General features: G+C 43.5%; 1 protein-coding gene across 1 annotated transcript in view; it reads left to right on the plus strand.

Annotated features, from left to right (window-relative positions):
• The window catches only part of LOC136863047 (trypsin-1), a 46,934-nt gene that overhangs the window by 456 nt on the left and 29,064 nt on the right, over positions 1-17,414 (plus strand). The window contains exons 2-4 of the mRNA XM_067139374.2: positions 4,573-4,646; positions 11,988-12,094; positions 14,380-14,530. Coding sequence (XP_066995475.2) covers positions 4,573-4,646; positions 11,988-12,094; positions 14,380-14,530 — 332 coding nt within the window. The remainder of the gene's footprint in view (positions 1-4,572; positions 4,647-11,987; positions 12,095-14,379; positions 14,531-17,414) is intronic.

A 17,414-nucleotide genomic window follows, 5' to 3' on the forward strand; every position in this document is an offset into this window, starting at 1 on the left:
ATTAAGAAATACCGTCGTTATTAGAGAAATATGAGTGCATACTTAAGGTCTGCAGACAGGACTCCTTTATGTCGTATTCCGCTGCTGGTGCCGTCTTTTGTTAATTTGTAGAGGTCCAGGGCTAGCACCGAGGAATGGGAGCGCTATGTCTCCGGATTCTCGTTATCTTTGTCCATATGACTGGAGTGGCCAGTTCAAACAGCAAAATGGGGGTCAACAGCATTCACGATGTTATTTCGTTCTTCTATGAGGCAAATGACCATGTTATAGTGATGTGGCTGGAACTCTACGGAAAAACAACTAAGGACGCATTCAACAACTTGGTGCTGCACATTACAGAGAAATATCTTATGTACCACAAAAAAGTATTATTGTTGAAAGAAAAATAGCATGATACCTGGACCAATAAATATTTTTCATTTTTGTTCGAACGAAAATAGCATGATCCCTGGACCAAAAATCACCAGTCCACAGAATTCTTCTTATGTACATTGGCCATAGCTTTTTGTCGCCTATTAAATCTTGCATATCGCGATACACTTCAGGAAATTATGCCATTGACAACTGAAGCAATGAAACGAAAGCAAAGAACTTCAGTGAACACAGACATCACACACGAAATTGTTGAAAGTGTAAGACAAGTGTGTTACTGTGAGCGTAGCACCAAAAGTATTTGTAAAGTACTGAAGTAGGTGAACATAATATTCTCCAAAAATAAAATATTTCTTCTTTTACCGCAGATTTTAGACTTCAACTGTGTAAAAGCAATTATTATGTTCCATTTGTGACTAATTTTACAGTGACATTTCGTAGATAGGAATGCGCGACGTAACCAGTACCTCGTCCAGGCGGCCTCACCTGCTATACTGAACAGAGGCCTTGGTGGGGGATAGGATGTTTGGAAGGAAGAGGGAAGTAAGTGGCCGTGGCCTTAAGTTAGGTACCATCCCGGCATTTGCCTGGAGGAGAAGTGGGAAACCACGGAAAACCACTTCCAGGATGGCTGAAGTGGGAATCGAACCCACCTCTACTCAGTTGACCTCCTGAGGCTGAGTTGACCCCGTTCCAGCCCTCGTACCACTTTTCAAATTTCGTGGCAGAGCCTGGAATCGAACCCGGGCCTCCGGGGGTGGCAGCTAATCACACTAACCCCTACACTACAGAGGCGGGACAAAATTTTATTTTGTTGTAATAAATCAACAGGAAGGATTCGGCAATTAAGACGCCACTCTTGCCGGACGTGTCGGTAACTTCTTATTTATTTGCTCAGAGTTGGTTACATGCTGTGTAGAGCTGACCCTCTGAATCAGACGCTGCCTAATGGATTTCGGTGCCATTTACTTTACTGAGGACCTACTGATACAGTAAAACATCTGGTATCCGGATTAACAGTGGCGTGCGGAGAAACACATTCGTTACCCCAGCTGCAAAAATATTTTTAAATAATAGTAAGCCCCAGTACACTCTCTAAAGTCAACATTAACATTTTATAAGGCTGCATTTTTTGTGGAAAGGTCTACCGGAGAAAGATCTTTCAAGAATATTTTCAACACTTGCACATATTCCCAAATTGGTATTCACGGCAGTGACGTCACCATCATAAATTAATCTAGAGCAGATTTTAAACAATGTACTTTCAGTTTCATCCGGTGACGCTTCGTGATAGTACAGTCATGGTTTTCACAAAAATGCACTGGGAATAAATATTTGTTTTTAACTCAAAAAGCCTAACCTAAACTGAATCAGAAAAATTTAACTGGTATACTACTACTAATAATAAATGTTTTCATTCCTCCCCTGAAGGGGGAGGCGGGCCTCTTAGACGGTAACGCCGTCTCTCAGGCCGGGAGATTTGTTACGGTGAAGGAGATGTGTGGAGAAGGTGAGCGGATGGGCGGCCGTGGCCTATACTACGAACTGTCCCGGCATTCGCCTTAGTGCAGGAGAATGGAAAACCACGGAAAACTATCCTCAAGACAGCCGACGGGTGGGGCCAGGCGTGAAGTCTGGCACTGTGCTCCAGCCCCGTCTCCCGAATGCAGAGGCGTAGAGCCACGGTAGAGCCGTGGCCAACTTTCCTCTGCTCGGTTGGCCGGTCAGAGTACAGAGCTGTTGTACCACGGGCAAGCCGTGGCCTCTTAAAGGACGAAACCCAAGGGCCGAAACCCACCGACCTTTAACTGGTATGTTACGGTCACCGAAGTTCTGTAGTTCCAATCGCTTACTGAGTATACGTCCATCAACGACAAACGAGGGAAAATATTCGTCACGACGTATAACACACGTTATATTCATGAAGAATGACACAAAATTCACGCAAACTTCACCTATAATCCAAGAGGAACAGTACAAAACTTCACTATATACCACTATACAAAATTCTTTTACTTCGCGCTTAGCTCTGTGTTCATGCTGGGCAACTTAAATATTTTTCTGCGGCAATCGGAAAACATACTCTACACGTGCCATCAATGAATTGCTAAAAAAACGTTATACACGCTGAAATCCAAAAATAAGATATATCCTTTTATATTACAATTTATTTCATAAACTGGCTGCATTTTTATTAGTAAGACGATGTGCAAGTGGCTAAACTGTTAACATGTATATATATTTTGTAACTTAGTCTCTTGTGTGTGGCGCTGAACACTTCGAGTGTCAAGTATTAACACTAACATACGTTATCTAAGCTAGCTGGCCTGTCGGCGTAAATTGCTGTCAGGGGAGTGCTCACAGGCCCGCCCCGCTCCCAGCACAAGGAGGCTTCAAGTACATGCGTCAACCTAGCGCTGGCGAAACTCTCTTTCGTGCCGGCAAGGAAATCCAGCTCGCTGGAAAAGCTGAACTGCGGTAGTGCGAGCGGATTGTCGAGACAGCTGTACTTCGCTTGGCTTAGATGTTCGCAGCTTTTGAAACTTTGTAAAAAGCGTTCTAAGGAATAATAATAAAATGTAAATACAAAATTATTTACCCCAGCAGGGGTTCAGTGTACGCCACTGCTGATTAATGTGGTGCCAGGTGATTCGGATAACACAACACCCGGATATCAAAAAGTGTAATTAAAATACAGCCGAATCCATACGGACACTCTCTATAACTTTATTTTGTAAGTAATTAGGCCCATAATAAGTTTGCATACTATCTATTAAAAACGAACATATTTCATTGAAAAACATTTAAGCTCGTTAGGCTTTTAAATCGTGAATTTACACTACCAACATTTCACCCCCTTTCTAGCAGTGGGCTCATCAGTTGGATTCCTACATCTTTGCAATGGAATTAAATTATGGTTTACTTCTGGGAACTTAATTTTGATATTTCATTCATTCCATTATACGTTTAACTTGGTTGTATTTTTTCCCTCGGACCTCTACCGTCTCTAGGACAATGTCGCAGAGCGTGAGACATCGGGTCGGGGATACAGCTGGCGTGGGAAGGAGGACCAATACCTTGCCCAGGCGACTTCACCTGCTATGCTGAACAGTGGCCTTGTGGGGCATGGGAAGATTGGAAGGGACTCTTGGAGGATGTCTGAGGAGGGAATCCAAACCCCTCTACTCAGTTGACCTCCCGAGACTATGTGGACCCCGTTCCAGCCCTCGTAGCACTTTTCAAATTTCATGGCAGAGCCGGGAATCGAACCCAAGCCTTGGAGGGTGGCATCTAATCACACTAACCACTACACCACAGAACGGACGTACTGTATTTTAAGCGTTTAAATTTACTATGCTGAATAGAGGCCTTTTGGGGAATGGGGAGATTGTAAGGGATGGGCAAGGAAGGGGGAAGGAAGTGGCTGTGGCCTTAAGTTAGGTACCATTAAGGCCACGGCCGCTTCCTTCCCACTCCTAGCCCTTTCCCGTCCTATCGTCGCCATAAGACCTATCTGTGTCGGTGCGACGTAAAGCAACTAGCAATAATAATAATAATAATAAGTTAGGTACCATCCCGGCATTTTCCTGGAGACGGTGGTAGAGGCGGGAATCAAACTTGTGTCTTCGGGAGTGACAACTAATCACACTAACCACTACACTACAGAGACGGCTTCATAATGATCGAAAACGCCGTTGAGAAATGCCTTCTCCCAATTCCCAAGAGTTCAAGATCACCAATGTGGGAGCTTTGAAAGGTTTACCGGGATCGTCTCAAATTATAATAATATCATGTCTTGTAGCCTAAGGAGAGGACTAGTGCAGGTCATTCGAGCTGACGCCTGACGGGCAAAAAAACTAAGGCGGGATATGTTCTTTACGTCGAAATTTGCGGTCACGACCACGACACAGCCCCATTCGAAGTGCTCTACGCCGCTCCGACACATATAGATCTTATGGCGACGATAGGATAGGAAAGGCCTAGGAGTTGGAAGGAAGTGGCCGTGGCCTTAATTAAGGTACAGACCCAGCATTTGCCTGGTATAAAAATGGGAAAACACGGAAAAACATCTTTAGGGCTGCCGACAGTGGGATTCGAACCCACTATCTCTCGGATTTATAATTTCTATTATACAAACTCCCTCGCATTACCCGCATCAAAGCAGCAGCCTTGTAGCTAGTGTATGTTCTATGTCCACAGGACGGCGAGCAAGATTCCGAGGAGGCAAGATCGTTGGAGGACGAAATGCACGTGTTGGAGAGTTTCCTTACCAGGTAAGCTCAACCACTACACTTTCGATGTTGTTTATGTAGCACTGATAAAAAGTAAGATAGTTTTCAAAATCATAGTGCAGTAAAAGCGGCCTTCAATGGACCCTTGATTAAACGGAAACTGGTCTTAAACGGAAATATTTGACTGTCGCGTGAATTTAGGGATGAAAAACGTGTTATATTTCCTTCATTAAATGGAATGTGTCCACCCGTCTGGTGTAGTGGTTAGCACGACTAGCTGCCACCCCCGGAGGCCCGGGCTCGATTCCCGGGACTGCCATGAAATTTGAAAAGTTGTACGAGGGCTGGAATGGGGTCCACTCAGCCTCGGGAGATCAACTGAAGAGAGGGTGTTCGATTCCCACCTCAGCCATTCTCGAAGTGGTTTTCCGTGGTTCCTCACTTCTCCTCCAGGCAAATGCCGGGATGGCACCTAACTTAAAGCCATGGCCACTTCCTTCCCTCTTCCTTGTCTATCACTTCCAATCTTCCCATTCCCCCATAAGTCCCCTGTTGCAAGGTACTGGTCTTCCTTACCAGTTGTATCCCCCCACGCTCCAAGACACTGCCCTTGAGGTGGTACAGGTGGGATCCCTCGCTGGGTCCGAGGGAAAAACCAACCCCTGAGGGTAAACAGTTTAAGAAAGAAAGAAAGAAAGAAAGAAAGAAAGAAAGAAAGAAAGAAAGAAAGAAAAGAAACTCGGACAAAGGAAATCAAAATACGCATTTTAACGGGAAATTTCCAAGTTTAGAAAGTGTTTAGAAAATTTTCAGGCACTCTGTGAAAGTTTACCTTAAGCATGGGCGTAATTTGAGCATTTTGAATGGGAACCAGTGATTACCGAGGGGGTCCATGGGTCCTCCTCCCTTCTGACTACTACTCTGTATTAATCAAAAGCAAAGCAAAGTCAAAGTCACCTTCGTACAGGCCATGTAGGCCCTTGGAGGAGTGGAAGGTAAAGGCTTTCACCATTGTTAACCTCGGCACGTGATGGGTAGAGTGGTTAGCTCTACGCCCGGCCGCCTTTGCCCCCAGGAATTAACCTGGTACTCATTTTTGGTGTAGGCTTAGTGAACCTCAGGGCCATATGCACCTCCGAAAGTGGAAACCTCGTTTCGTAATTTTTACGACTCCCTGACGGGGATTCGAACCCACGTCCTTCCGGGCGAACCGAGCACGCCTTTACTGCCTCGGCCAGGCAGCCCTACGATCAATTTGTTTCATTGAGCTAAATTAAACAGAGTAACGAAAAACGGCCTTCTAAATATGTATTTCTAAGTTTGTAATATTATGAAAATTTGGTTAATATCGAAATATGAGGGGGAGGGGGTGAACTGCCACCCCTTGCCACCTCCGAACTACGTCTATGCTAACAAGGAATGGGCAACGAGTTCTTCATTCTTTTGTTCTCCAAATTACACATTAAAGCGTACCACAAGTTGCCTGTTTGCTGTTATCCAAGCTTTTCACAATTATCGCGTAATGACCTGGAGAGGATATAAAATTAACAAGAGAAGTGGATGCGAGAAATTAAATTTATAGGACACCTATATATACGAGAATTTGAACATGTAACTCAGTATTGCGAGAAAACCGCAATACTGACGCCTACGTGTTATACATCAAAAGAAAGGTATCCATCTCAGAATTACTAGAAAAATACTGTTTATTTCATTACTTCCTTTATTTGCATAAAATAGTAATTTATTCGAATTATATGGTGCTTAGGTCATTGCAGTTAACTGTATAGGCCGGTTGATGGCTCTATGAAAGTTGTCTCTGCTGTTCTTTCTATGCCAGCCCGAAAGAGAGCTCTGTGAAAGTTTTCTATGTTAAACTGATAAATGGCTCTGTGAAATCAAGTTATCAGCAGAATGTCTCGTCTGACGAGAAGCCGCACGCATGCGGGGTAAAGGGTGCTGCGCATGCGCCAATCTCAAATCTCAAAGCCTGACAAGAAACATCGATTCTGTCCGCGGTGATTCTTGTGAACTAAGGTGCTGCTGTGAAGTTTAAAACAGGTAGTGCAATCGTGCTTTAGTTACACATTCACCGTAATTACTGCGTAATGAATAGTTTAATAAGGAACACGCATCTCTTTCAGAGAGCTTGCAGTGTTTATTACGACTAATATTTGTAGCTTAATGTAGTAATCTGAATTTGATCTTTATCATATCTGTTAGTCCTATGCTTTACGTCGCGTCCGCCTCTGTGGTGTAGTGGTTAGCGTGATTAGCTGCCACTCCCGGAGGTCTGGGTTCGATTCCCGGCTCTGCCACGAAATTTGAAAAGTGGTACGAGGGCTGGAACGGGGTCCACTCAGCCTCGGGAGGTCAACTGAGTAGAGGTGGGTTCGATTCCCACCTCAGCCATCCTCGAAGTGGTTTTCCGTGGTTTCCCACTTCTCCTCCAGGCGAATGCCGGGATGGTACCTAACTTAAGGCCACGGCCGCTTCCTTCCCTCTTCCTTGCCTATCCCTTCCAATCTTTCCATCCCTCCACAAGGCCCCTGTTTAGCATAGCAGGTGAGGCCGCCTGGGCGAGGTACTGGTCATTCTCCCCAGTTGTATCCCCCGACCAAGAGTCTGAAGCTCCGGGACACTACTCTTGAGGCGGTAGAGGTGGGATCCCTCGCTGAGTCCGAGGGAAAACCGAACCTGGAGGGTAAACAGATGACAGATGATGCTTTACGTCGCACCGACACAGATAGGTCTTATGGCGACAGTGGGACAGGAAAGGCCTAAGAATGGGAAGGAAGCGGCCGTGGTTAATTAAGGTACAGCCCCAGCATTTGCCTGGTGTGAAAATGGGAAACCACGGAAAACCACCTTCAGGGCTGCCGAAAGTGGGGTTCGAACCCACTATATCCCGGATGCGAGATCACAGCTGCGCGCTCCTAACCGCACGGCCAACCCGCCCGGTGATAATAAGTTTTTGCTCCAAGTTGGTTCTAATAAGCGATGTATGATAAAATTATTAAATTAGAAGTCATTACATGTGCTTCCAAGAATCAAGTAATGTGCCTATCAAAGTAATGACAAGAGACCTGCCTTAAGAAGAACTGCTGATTATGACGTTGTCAGTCACTTCGAGTATCTGAGATCTATTGTCAGAAATGCCTGAGATCCGTAAGCGCGTTGCGATTGCGAGAAATTCAACAGCAAAACTTACTCGCATCTGGAAGGACACGTCCATCACTTCTAAGACAAACCTCACCCCCATTCGAACTCTGATCTTCCCTATCGCGACTTATGCAGCAGAAACTTGGACGATGAAGATGGCGGATCTCCTCAGGATCTAAAGGACGTGCACCGTTACGATGGGTGGACCTGGATGAGCTTACAGCAAGCAAGTCACTATGTCCATAGCAGAGACGACTGGAGGCAGATCACCAAAAGGCTTGTCGCGTGATGCCACTACACCCTTACGAAGGGTTCGACTCAAAGAGAGAGGACTGGTTTGGTATATACTGATAGAAACCTGCCTTTCAAATTAAAGGGAGGCAGGTCCCGGTACGTCTTGCTTTCTCAATGACCATTAACAAAGCACAGGGTCGATGTTTGGACAAAATAGGTATTTAATTATCTCGGTGCGTTTTCAGCCGTGGCCAGTTATGTGTGGCATGTAGTAGAGTTAAAGCTGCGAGGGATGTCAAAATTATAACTACACCATATCAGGGTCAGTTCCCCGAAACTGAAGGGTATTTAACAAAAAAACATAGTTTAAAATGAAATGCTAAAGTCAGTCAATGAATAGAACAGTCGAATGCAATCATTTACAGTGAGCTCTAGCCTACTTTATTAAAGTGATTCATGACTGTTACAAACATGCACAAGAAGATTACGATAGGGCAATTGCCAAGGTTCAAAATTTCCATATTTCTAGTCACAACTGAAGTGTACATTTAAAGGCTAAAGAATAATCTTCTGGAGTTAAGTAAATATCTCGTTACTTTTCTCGCGCTTCCTTTATCATCAGCTTCATTTTAAGTCTTTGTTCGCAGCTATTGCTGCATCAGGCGACTAATATGTTTAGAAACAAAACTGTAATTACCAATATCGTATAGGGAAAGATACAAGGGAAGAAGAGAAGAGGCAGACTTCGGAAATCTTACCTGACTGATAGAAAAACAACGATGGGTTGTAAGAACTACGTCGCATGAAAGAGGTCAGGTGGTAGTAGACTGGAATTATTGTATCGACAAGACATCGCTTTTAGATTATGATGGGCGGGACTGCAGTAGGCTAGGTGTAAAGATGCGATGGTCGTTTGTTGAATCAATCAATCAATCAATCAATCAATCAATCAATCAATCAATCAATCAATCAATCAATCAATCAATCAATCAATCAATCAATCAATCAATCAATCAATCAATCAATCAATCAATCAATCAATCAATCAATCAATCAATCAATCAATCAATCAATCAATCAATCAATCAACATTGATCTGCATTTAGGGCAGTACCCCAGGTGGCAGATTTCCCGTCTGTTATTTTCCTAGCCATTTCTTAAATGATTGCAAAGAATTTGGAAATTTATTGAACATCTCCCTTGGTAAATTATTCCAATCCCTAACTCCCCTTCCTATAAACGAATATTTTCCCCAAATTGTCCTCTTGAATTTCAACTTTATCTTCATTCTGTGATCTTTCCTACTTTCAAAAACACCACTCAAACTTATTCGTCTACAAATGCCATTCCACGCCATCTCTCCACTGACAGCTTGGAACATACGACTTAGTCGAGCAACTCGTCTCCTTTTAGTCGAGCAACTCATCTCCTTTCTCCCAAGTCTTCCCAGCCCAAACGTTGCAACATTTTCGTAACGCTACTCTTTTGTCGGAAATCACCCAGGACATATCGATCTGCTTTTCTTTTGATTTTTTCCAGTTTTCGAATCAAGTAATCCTGGTGAGGGTCCTATACACGGGAACCATACTCTAGTTGGGGTCTTACCAGAGACTAATATGCCCTCTCCTTTGCATCCTTACTACAACCCCTAAATACTCTCAAAATCATGTACAGAGACCTGTACTCTTTAGTTACAATCCCATTTATGTGATTACCCCAATGAAGATCTTTCCTTATATTAACACCTAGGTAGGCATACTTACAGTGTTCCTCATAAGGAACTTTCACCCCATCAAGAATTTACTTGCGAGTGCCCCACCGCATTCTTCGCCACACACTAAAGGGCGTTTCTCAGCTTCGTTGTGTGTGCCGAATCGTCATGCTCTGCGAATTCTCTTGGAACAATCGTGTGACTTGCCAACATATCATTGCCACTAACAATTAATAAAAACTTTCTGGTTTCGCTCCGGTGGATATGTATACAGTGTTGCCAGCTCTACAAATAAAAGGTCGGTAGATTGTACGTAAAACTTTCGGGAGTTTTAATGAAAATTTCGGTAGTTTCTTGAGCAATGAAATGTTATAATATCACTAAATTAAAGAATGCAATAGTCATTTGAAGTTATTATGAGAAAAATATACAACTTCACTCACCCGTACTATCTGGCAACTCTATGATTCTTCTTCTTCTCCTTCTCTTTCTCTCCAAATTTCCTGTTGATGTAGTTATTCATCAGGTGTAGAAATTGTGTGGCAGCCCGGCTCCAAGGTTAAATGGTTAGCGTGCTGGCCTTTGGTCACAGGGGTCCCGGGTTCGATTCCCGGCAGGGTCGGGAATTTTAACCTTAATTGGTTAATTTCGCTGGCACGAGAGCTGGGTGTATGTGTCGTCTTCATCATCATTTCATCCTCATCACGACGCGCAGGTCGCCTACGGGAGTAAAACCAAAAGACCTGCATCTGGCGAGCCGAACTTGTCCACGGGCACTCCCGGCACTAAAAGCCATACGCCATTTCATTTCATTGTATGCCAATTTTGAAGTCGTAGTAGGATGCAGATTTTGTATTCTATATGAGGGTCGGTGATTTCCCTTCGAATGATGCAGTCAAGCGTGAGTTTTTAGTTTAATAAGAGGGGGAGAGATTACGTAATTCGAGCCTAAAGTGAATGCGCGGAAGTACCTAACGAGTGATGTTATCGATAAAACATCACCCAGTGAGACAAGGAGAACTTTTCGGCACAAATATATAATGTATCATTAACCATTATGATTCCTTTTCCTTAAATTTGGACTAGAAGAAATTTCGGGAGATTTTTTGTTTTTAATAATAATAATATTTGTTTTACGTCCCACTAACTACTCTTTTACGGTTTTCGGAGACGCCGAGGTGCCGGAATTTAGTCCCGCAGGAGTTCTTTTACGTGCCAGTAAATCTACCGACACGAGGCTGCCGTATTTGAACACCTTCAAATACCACCGGTCTGAGCCAGGATCGAACCTGTCAAGTTGGGATCAGAAGGCCAGCGCCTTAACCGTCTGAGCCACTCAGCCCGGCCTTTTTTTTTCGGATTTTCTGGTGTGTTGCAAAAAGTTGGGAGATCTCCTGAAATTTCTGGAGACCTGGCAACACTGTATGTATATCTAGATCAGACCAACATTCATCATGTAGCCTATTCCGACAGGCGTTCCAATTTGTGGTGCCCGGAATCATAACGTACGCACTGTTGTTGACTCAGTGACGATTTGGATGCTTAAATGTAAATGTGACACTATTTTCTATATGCTTGTATATGACAACAGGTGCATTATAAATGCTCTTTTGCAGTGCAGGGTTTTGTAGCATTTGTCGATATCCCAAACTCTCATGCCTTTACACTTTATTTATTGCATGTAGGTAATATCAATCTACTTCCCTCGAGCGGTTCTGGTCAATTCCCAGCTTCGTGCTGTCAATTTGCCTATATATTCATCGTCACAAATCGAATAATATGAACCCATTTCTGTAGCATTTCTCGGTCTAGAGCAGGTAGCTCTCAACCAGTTATCGACCCGATCGGGCAAGTTTCGGGATGTTCGACGTTTCTCCTGCGTTGCTAGCTGCACATTCATTTGGTCTTGCACATTTTGTGATGGAAGCCATGCACAGCCAAAGAAGACACAAAGTGACTTAAGTCCTGATTCGCGTCCATCCATGCTTTATTCTTTATGGCCTCGGTCGCGTAGAACTCTGTCCATATTGACTATTCACATCGTATATTTTGTGTTAGAGAGTAGAAAAATATGAAACAAAATTATTCAAAGTTAAATTCTTACGTGGAATGGTTGTGGAAGGATCATAAATCTTTGGGTCTGAAGTGATCACATAACTTAACTTTTGACAGACTGTCGTTTGTCTCCACCATATTTCTAGAAATTGCAATTGAAAAGTGGTATATTTTAGTAAATGTTAACAGAACCAGCTCACATAGTATATACAATGTTCCAGATTTCTCTACAAAGGAAGTACTACTTCGGGGACGGAGCCCAGCACATCTGTGGAGGCGCTATTATTGATGAACATCACGTTCTTACAGCTGGACACTGCGTTTATGGGTGAGTACTACTTAGATGAAGCTGTTCACTCACTTGCTGATCTGTCTTTTACTGGACCTTCGTGTGGAATCCAGCATTGAGAGGCCGGCGCGCTGCCGCCCGAGTCACGGAGGCTCCGAGAGATAATTATATTCCTTATTCCAGGAAGGCATAATGTTGATATGACTCACTGGTAAATCCAAACACAGTACTCCTTCCTCTTCTACACATCAAATTAGGTCTCATGAAGGATTTTATTAAAACCATAGGCAAGAGTGTAAAATGTTTTACGTATCTCAGAAGCCAGTTTTCAAAACTGAGTGATGCAAAAGTCTCAAAATAAAGAAACTCCTAATGGGTGAGAATTTTGAGAAAAAATGATTAATGGGGAACGTGATGCAGTGGGTAATGCTTTTTTTTTTTTTTGGAAAATAATAACGCTGAACATTACCATCAATTAGTCCAAGAACTCTTGTGCAGTTACAAACAACCAGGCTGTCGAAAGTCATTAAACAATTCACTTCTTATATTCGTATTTTCCTGAGAAGGGGAAGGAATCCATCAGGATATTCAGAAAATAGAACAGCGATACCAAAGAAGATGGGATCCTAACATGCGAAGCGCCACAAGAAGACAACACGCCACACTACCAACCAGCGCAGAAACACGCAATAATGATTACACCCCTCCCTTGACTCAGCGGGAAAACAAAATACTGTAGAGCTGTTCCCGCCAGGTCTTTTAATACCAAAGAGGACAGAATACTCCCAACTTGCCTATTCCGTAACCACCTTAGTAAATCGATGAACTATAAAAATTGTACTTTTTATGTTGTCAAAAGGACATGATATTGTGATATCTAGTTTATAAATGTCACTATAAAAACATAACATGTAATTTTTCATGCGACGTTGCTGGTTTATTTCAACGATTTTTGGTAACATTGGGAAGTTCTTTCTTTGCGCGCTCACACGAAGTGTTCGAGTTCGTGAATATTATGCCATTGCTGGTTTTATTGTGTGTTTAATTATATAGTTTTATAGTTTTTTTAAATGAGGAATGTGTATATTTGTTGGCGTTGCTTGCGTGTTTGTTCAGTATGGAAAACTCAGTGGAGAGCCTCTTGAAAACCGCACACCGGTATGTTTCTCAATATTTTTATTTTCTTGGAGTGGGGATAGGTTACAGCACACAACTGATTTTCTGCACCAGCCGCCACTGGGTAAGTCCATATGTGCGACACAGTTCGCACCCACGACATAAGGTGTGGGACAAACGGTAGTAGAAGAAGGGGAAGTCTCTAGTTCCATGTCAGGCCATGTCGTTGGAATTTAGTTGTGAACGGTTATTTCACTCTGCTTGGGAACTGAGAGGTTGACCAGTCCCCAGGATTTCTACAACATACACACCACACACCATCCAAAACACGAAGTTTGCTGTACAGGGTAGACGCCCTACACTCTCATCGGGGTTTTCCTTTCAAGGATTGCACCAAGCTAATAACATACACACGAAATTGTTATAGGATATAATTACTCTTCCAAGAACGGAGAGGGAATCTGCTGTTCGAGAAGCTGGAAACTGTTATATCTACTGGTTTAAAGAAAGAGATACTCCTAGTTATCGGCCTTCATTTGCTGGTGAGATGGTGTTTACACAGCGACTGCACTGTGTCTTTTCGTATGGGCTAGAACTAATTTGTTGCTTCTATTAATCTGTCGAAGTCTCGTCCCTGGCTTTGACAACATACAAGTGACTCACGTACAAGCTATGATAGTAGTTCCATTCCTTATGAAGCCAGTCCCTGTTATGAATAGTGTGAAAATATCGTTCACACATAGCGTCGATAAATACATGCGTTTCAGAAGGCGTGGCAGACTAAAATTTGGCTGCGTTGTACGTCTCACGTAGCTGTGAGCTAGCCTTTGGGAGATAGTGGGTTAAAATCCCACTGACAGCAGGCCTGAGAATGTTCTTCCGTGGTTTCAAATTTCCACCTTAATGCAGGCCATTGTCGCTTGCATACCAGTCCTATCCGATCGTCCTCATAAGACCTCTGTGGGTTGGCTCAATGAAGAAAACAACAGGAAACTACTTCTTTCTCCATTTCCCTAGTACGCATCTTCAGTGATTATTAGACTAGTTATGACAGCTGATGGTGGAGCTGTCGACTATCCAACCAGTCTTCAGGCCAAGGACTGAACATACATACACTTCTAAGTATCATATACTACTCACTTTGATGACCATGTTTACATTGATCTCTAGATGATACACTGGCTTAGCTAATTCTGTGATCTTGACAGTCAGTTCCAGACCGAACTGCGAGTCGTGGCAGGCGTATTGAATGTCACCGATGCTTTGGAGCCTGCCAGAGTGAACTTGACCTTGGCGCAGATCTACTTGCACGAGGGCTTCGTGTACGAAACACTCCTGAACGACATCGCTCTAATACGGGTAAGAGTAGCACTGATTTTATATTTGAAGGCTTATTATCGCAGCTTCTACTTCCACTGCACGCTCTTGCACACTCACCGTCCAGCCACAGTCAGCTGCACTGAAAATTCGCTTCCGTTACTTCCATACATCCCAGTGTAGAAAGCCAAGAATAATGGTCTATACTCTAGAGGATTCGTCGTGCCAACCACACGACACGTCGTAATATTCAGGCCTTTGGGCTGAGCATTGGTTGATTGGTAGGCCATGGCCCTTCAGGGATGTTGCGCTGTGGTGTTTGGTTTGGTTTGACTTGATTTGGTTTGGTGTAAGTACCATACATTTAACCCTACCCGGTAGTCACATAGGCTAGTATTCTCGTATGTAGACTAGACGATCCTATAGGTGACGAATAGCATCCTGCGGTGTAGGGTTTCAAGCTCTTGCACCTGTTTTTGCAATTGTGCAAGGTTAGTACATGTTCATTGGGGATTTTTCTGAATAGTGCAGTTGTCAAACACCACGAAGAGCCATCGACTAGTAGCAACAGTATTTGGACAAGCATTATCCTGCCGAATCACTTCCCTGTTGCAGGAATGGCAGCAAGACGGGTTGAACAATGTTCTGGATGTAGCAGACACTGTTTAACGGATCCTCGACAAACACCAAAGGTGAACGGAAATTGTAGCTTATCGCGCCCTACACCATGATACTAGGAGTTGGGCCCGTAAGTCGGCGGTTTATACACTGTGGAGGATGATGCTCACAAGGTTGACGTTACACACGGCAAGGGCCATCACTTACATGAAGGCAGAAGCTGCTCTCATCGCTCTAACACAGCAGACCGAGCGTTATTATATTCTCCAGGCGATCCTTGCCTGACACAGGAGACGTAGCGACGGTGTTGTGACAGAAGTGGAGCCGTGTCAATGTGTGTGGGGGGGTCCGTAATGTAGCTGCAAGTGGACGGTTCCCAGTGTTACGTGTGCACACCCTGGTTTCACATTCACTCGGATCTCTGGTGCGAATGCTGTACGGTGTACCAGCGATGCCCTAACAATACGCCGATATTGACGTACGTCTATACTATGCGGCCATCCCGAATCTAACATACATATATAGGCCTGTTCAGCTGACAACCGTTGAAAAGATCGGTTCATGTCCAACATGTGCAGCAATTCGTCGATTTATCCGTCCCGCCTCGAGAAGTCCCACGATGTGAACCATCACAAATGGCTATAAGTGCACAATAGGGACACGCAACCGTCTTCGAGGCATGGGTACAGCTTGACGGCTACACTCGTATAACACATTGAATTTTCCAACCTTACATGATACTGCCTGATGCGTGGATGGACACGGCGCAACAAAATGAATGTTACCACGCTATATGTAGGTTAATGTCCGTGAAACGTATAATACAACAGTCTAGCATGCAACTATTGTACCCAAGTTCAATTGGACACTGCGTAGACTAGGTTTCGGCTTAACAGTAGCTAGTGCTGGCTAGCCTTGAAGCTCTACATTCGGGAGGCGGAGAGGCTGGTTCCTACCGTCCACTGTCCTGCAAATGGTTTTCCGTGGCTTTCCATTCCCTGCACATAGGCGAATGCCGGGACAGTTCATATTAGAGGCCTCAGTCGCACCTACCTCACCTTATCCGCAAATCACATCACCGATACAAAACTCCTTAGCCTGAAAGACGGCGGCACCGTCCAAAAGGGTCAACTCTACCCGTTCAGGGGTACTTTTGTATGAAGGACATCATTGATTTGGGTCTTGCAATTTTTTCCGGCAGTGCATTTTTAAGGCTACAAAATGTTCACACTAATTTCAAACGGAAATAAAATAGTCTACATTATTTAATGTTAGAAATACAGTGTTTGTTCCAAATGCTCCTCTTAATCACTCTTATTATCAGTACTTCTCAAAGTAAACACTTCGATGAAAATATTTTGGAGAAGAAGTGGATTTCTCTCCATCTTCTTTCTTTCTTTCTTTCTTTCTTTCTCCTGTTTGTTGCTACACTCAGGAAAACCCTCTTTTTCTGAGAGTGCGTTTAGATGAAGTGTAGCTACCGTTCAGATGCCTCTCTTCCTGACAGGCAGAATCTATTCTAAAGAGGAACTCCTATTTTAAAGATGTGATCATACCCGAGAGTTTCTAAAATCTTAAAAGCTGCAGTTAAACGCTCATTTTTCTTAGAATAAACATATTTCGGAAGAGTTCCGGAATTCGAGCACAATAGAGGATCGCAGAGGGCTAAAAGAGACAAGCAATACAGTTGAGGGTGTCGTTACACTGACCATATGACACACCAATATCTGCAGGTCATTTACCTTACCATTGCCCGCAATGCACTGAAGGAGCCATACAGTATTATGACGTAGAATAGATCTGTAATTTGGGAACCGCATTCGGGCCGATGAGTTTTGAAAAACATGAAAGTTTTTAAAAACCGAAATTATTTCTAGACAATGTGAGTGACGAAAATATTCAATATCTCATTTTAAAGAGGAAAGACTAATGTATCTAGTAGAAATGTCTTACCTCGGTATGACGTCATGGGTTGATGCAATAGTGCTGCCATCTTGAGGTACTAAGATTGCAGTGTCGCTTTAGATTTAGACGTGGTAGCACATCGTGCAAAGTGTCGTTTGATTTATTTCAGTGGTTTCTGCCCTTGCAGTGCACAAGAAGTTCAAATGCCAAGTGAATAGTTCAGAAAATTGCGATGGAAGAATTGCAATGAATCACTTTCTTTCGTAAAATGTCGCAGCATGTGGACAATAGAAAGCGCATTCGAGAGGATAGAGCAGTTAACCAGAATTCTAAAAAGCCCAAAATTAGAAATGTTGCGCGTCGAAAGGATTATTTGGGAGCGTCTCAGAATTTAAGAGGCCGA

The sequence above is a fragment of the Anabrus simplex genome, chromosome 1 (assembly GCF_040414725.1).
Source record: "Anabrus simplex isolate iqAnaSimp1 chromosome 1, ASM4041472v1, whole genome shotgun sequence".
NCBI classification, from domain to species: domain Eukaryota; kingdom Metazoa; phylum Arthropoda; class Insecta; order Orthoptera; family Tettigoniidae; genus Anabrus; species Anabrus simplex.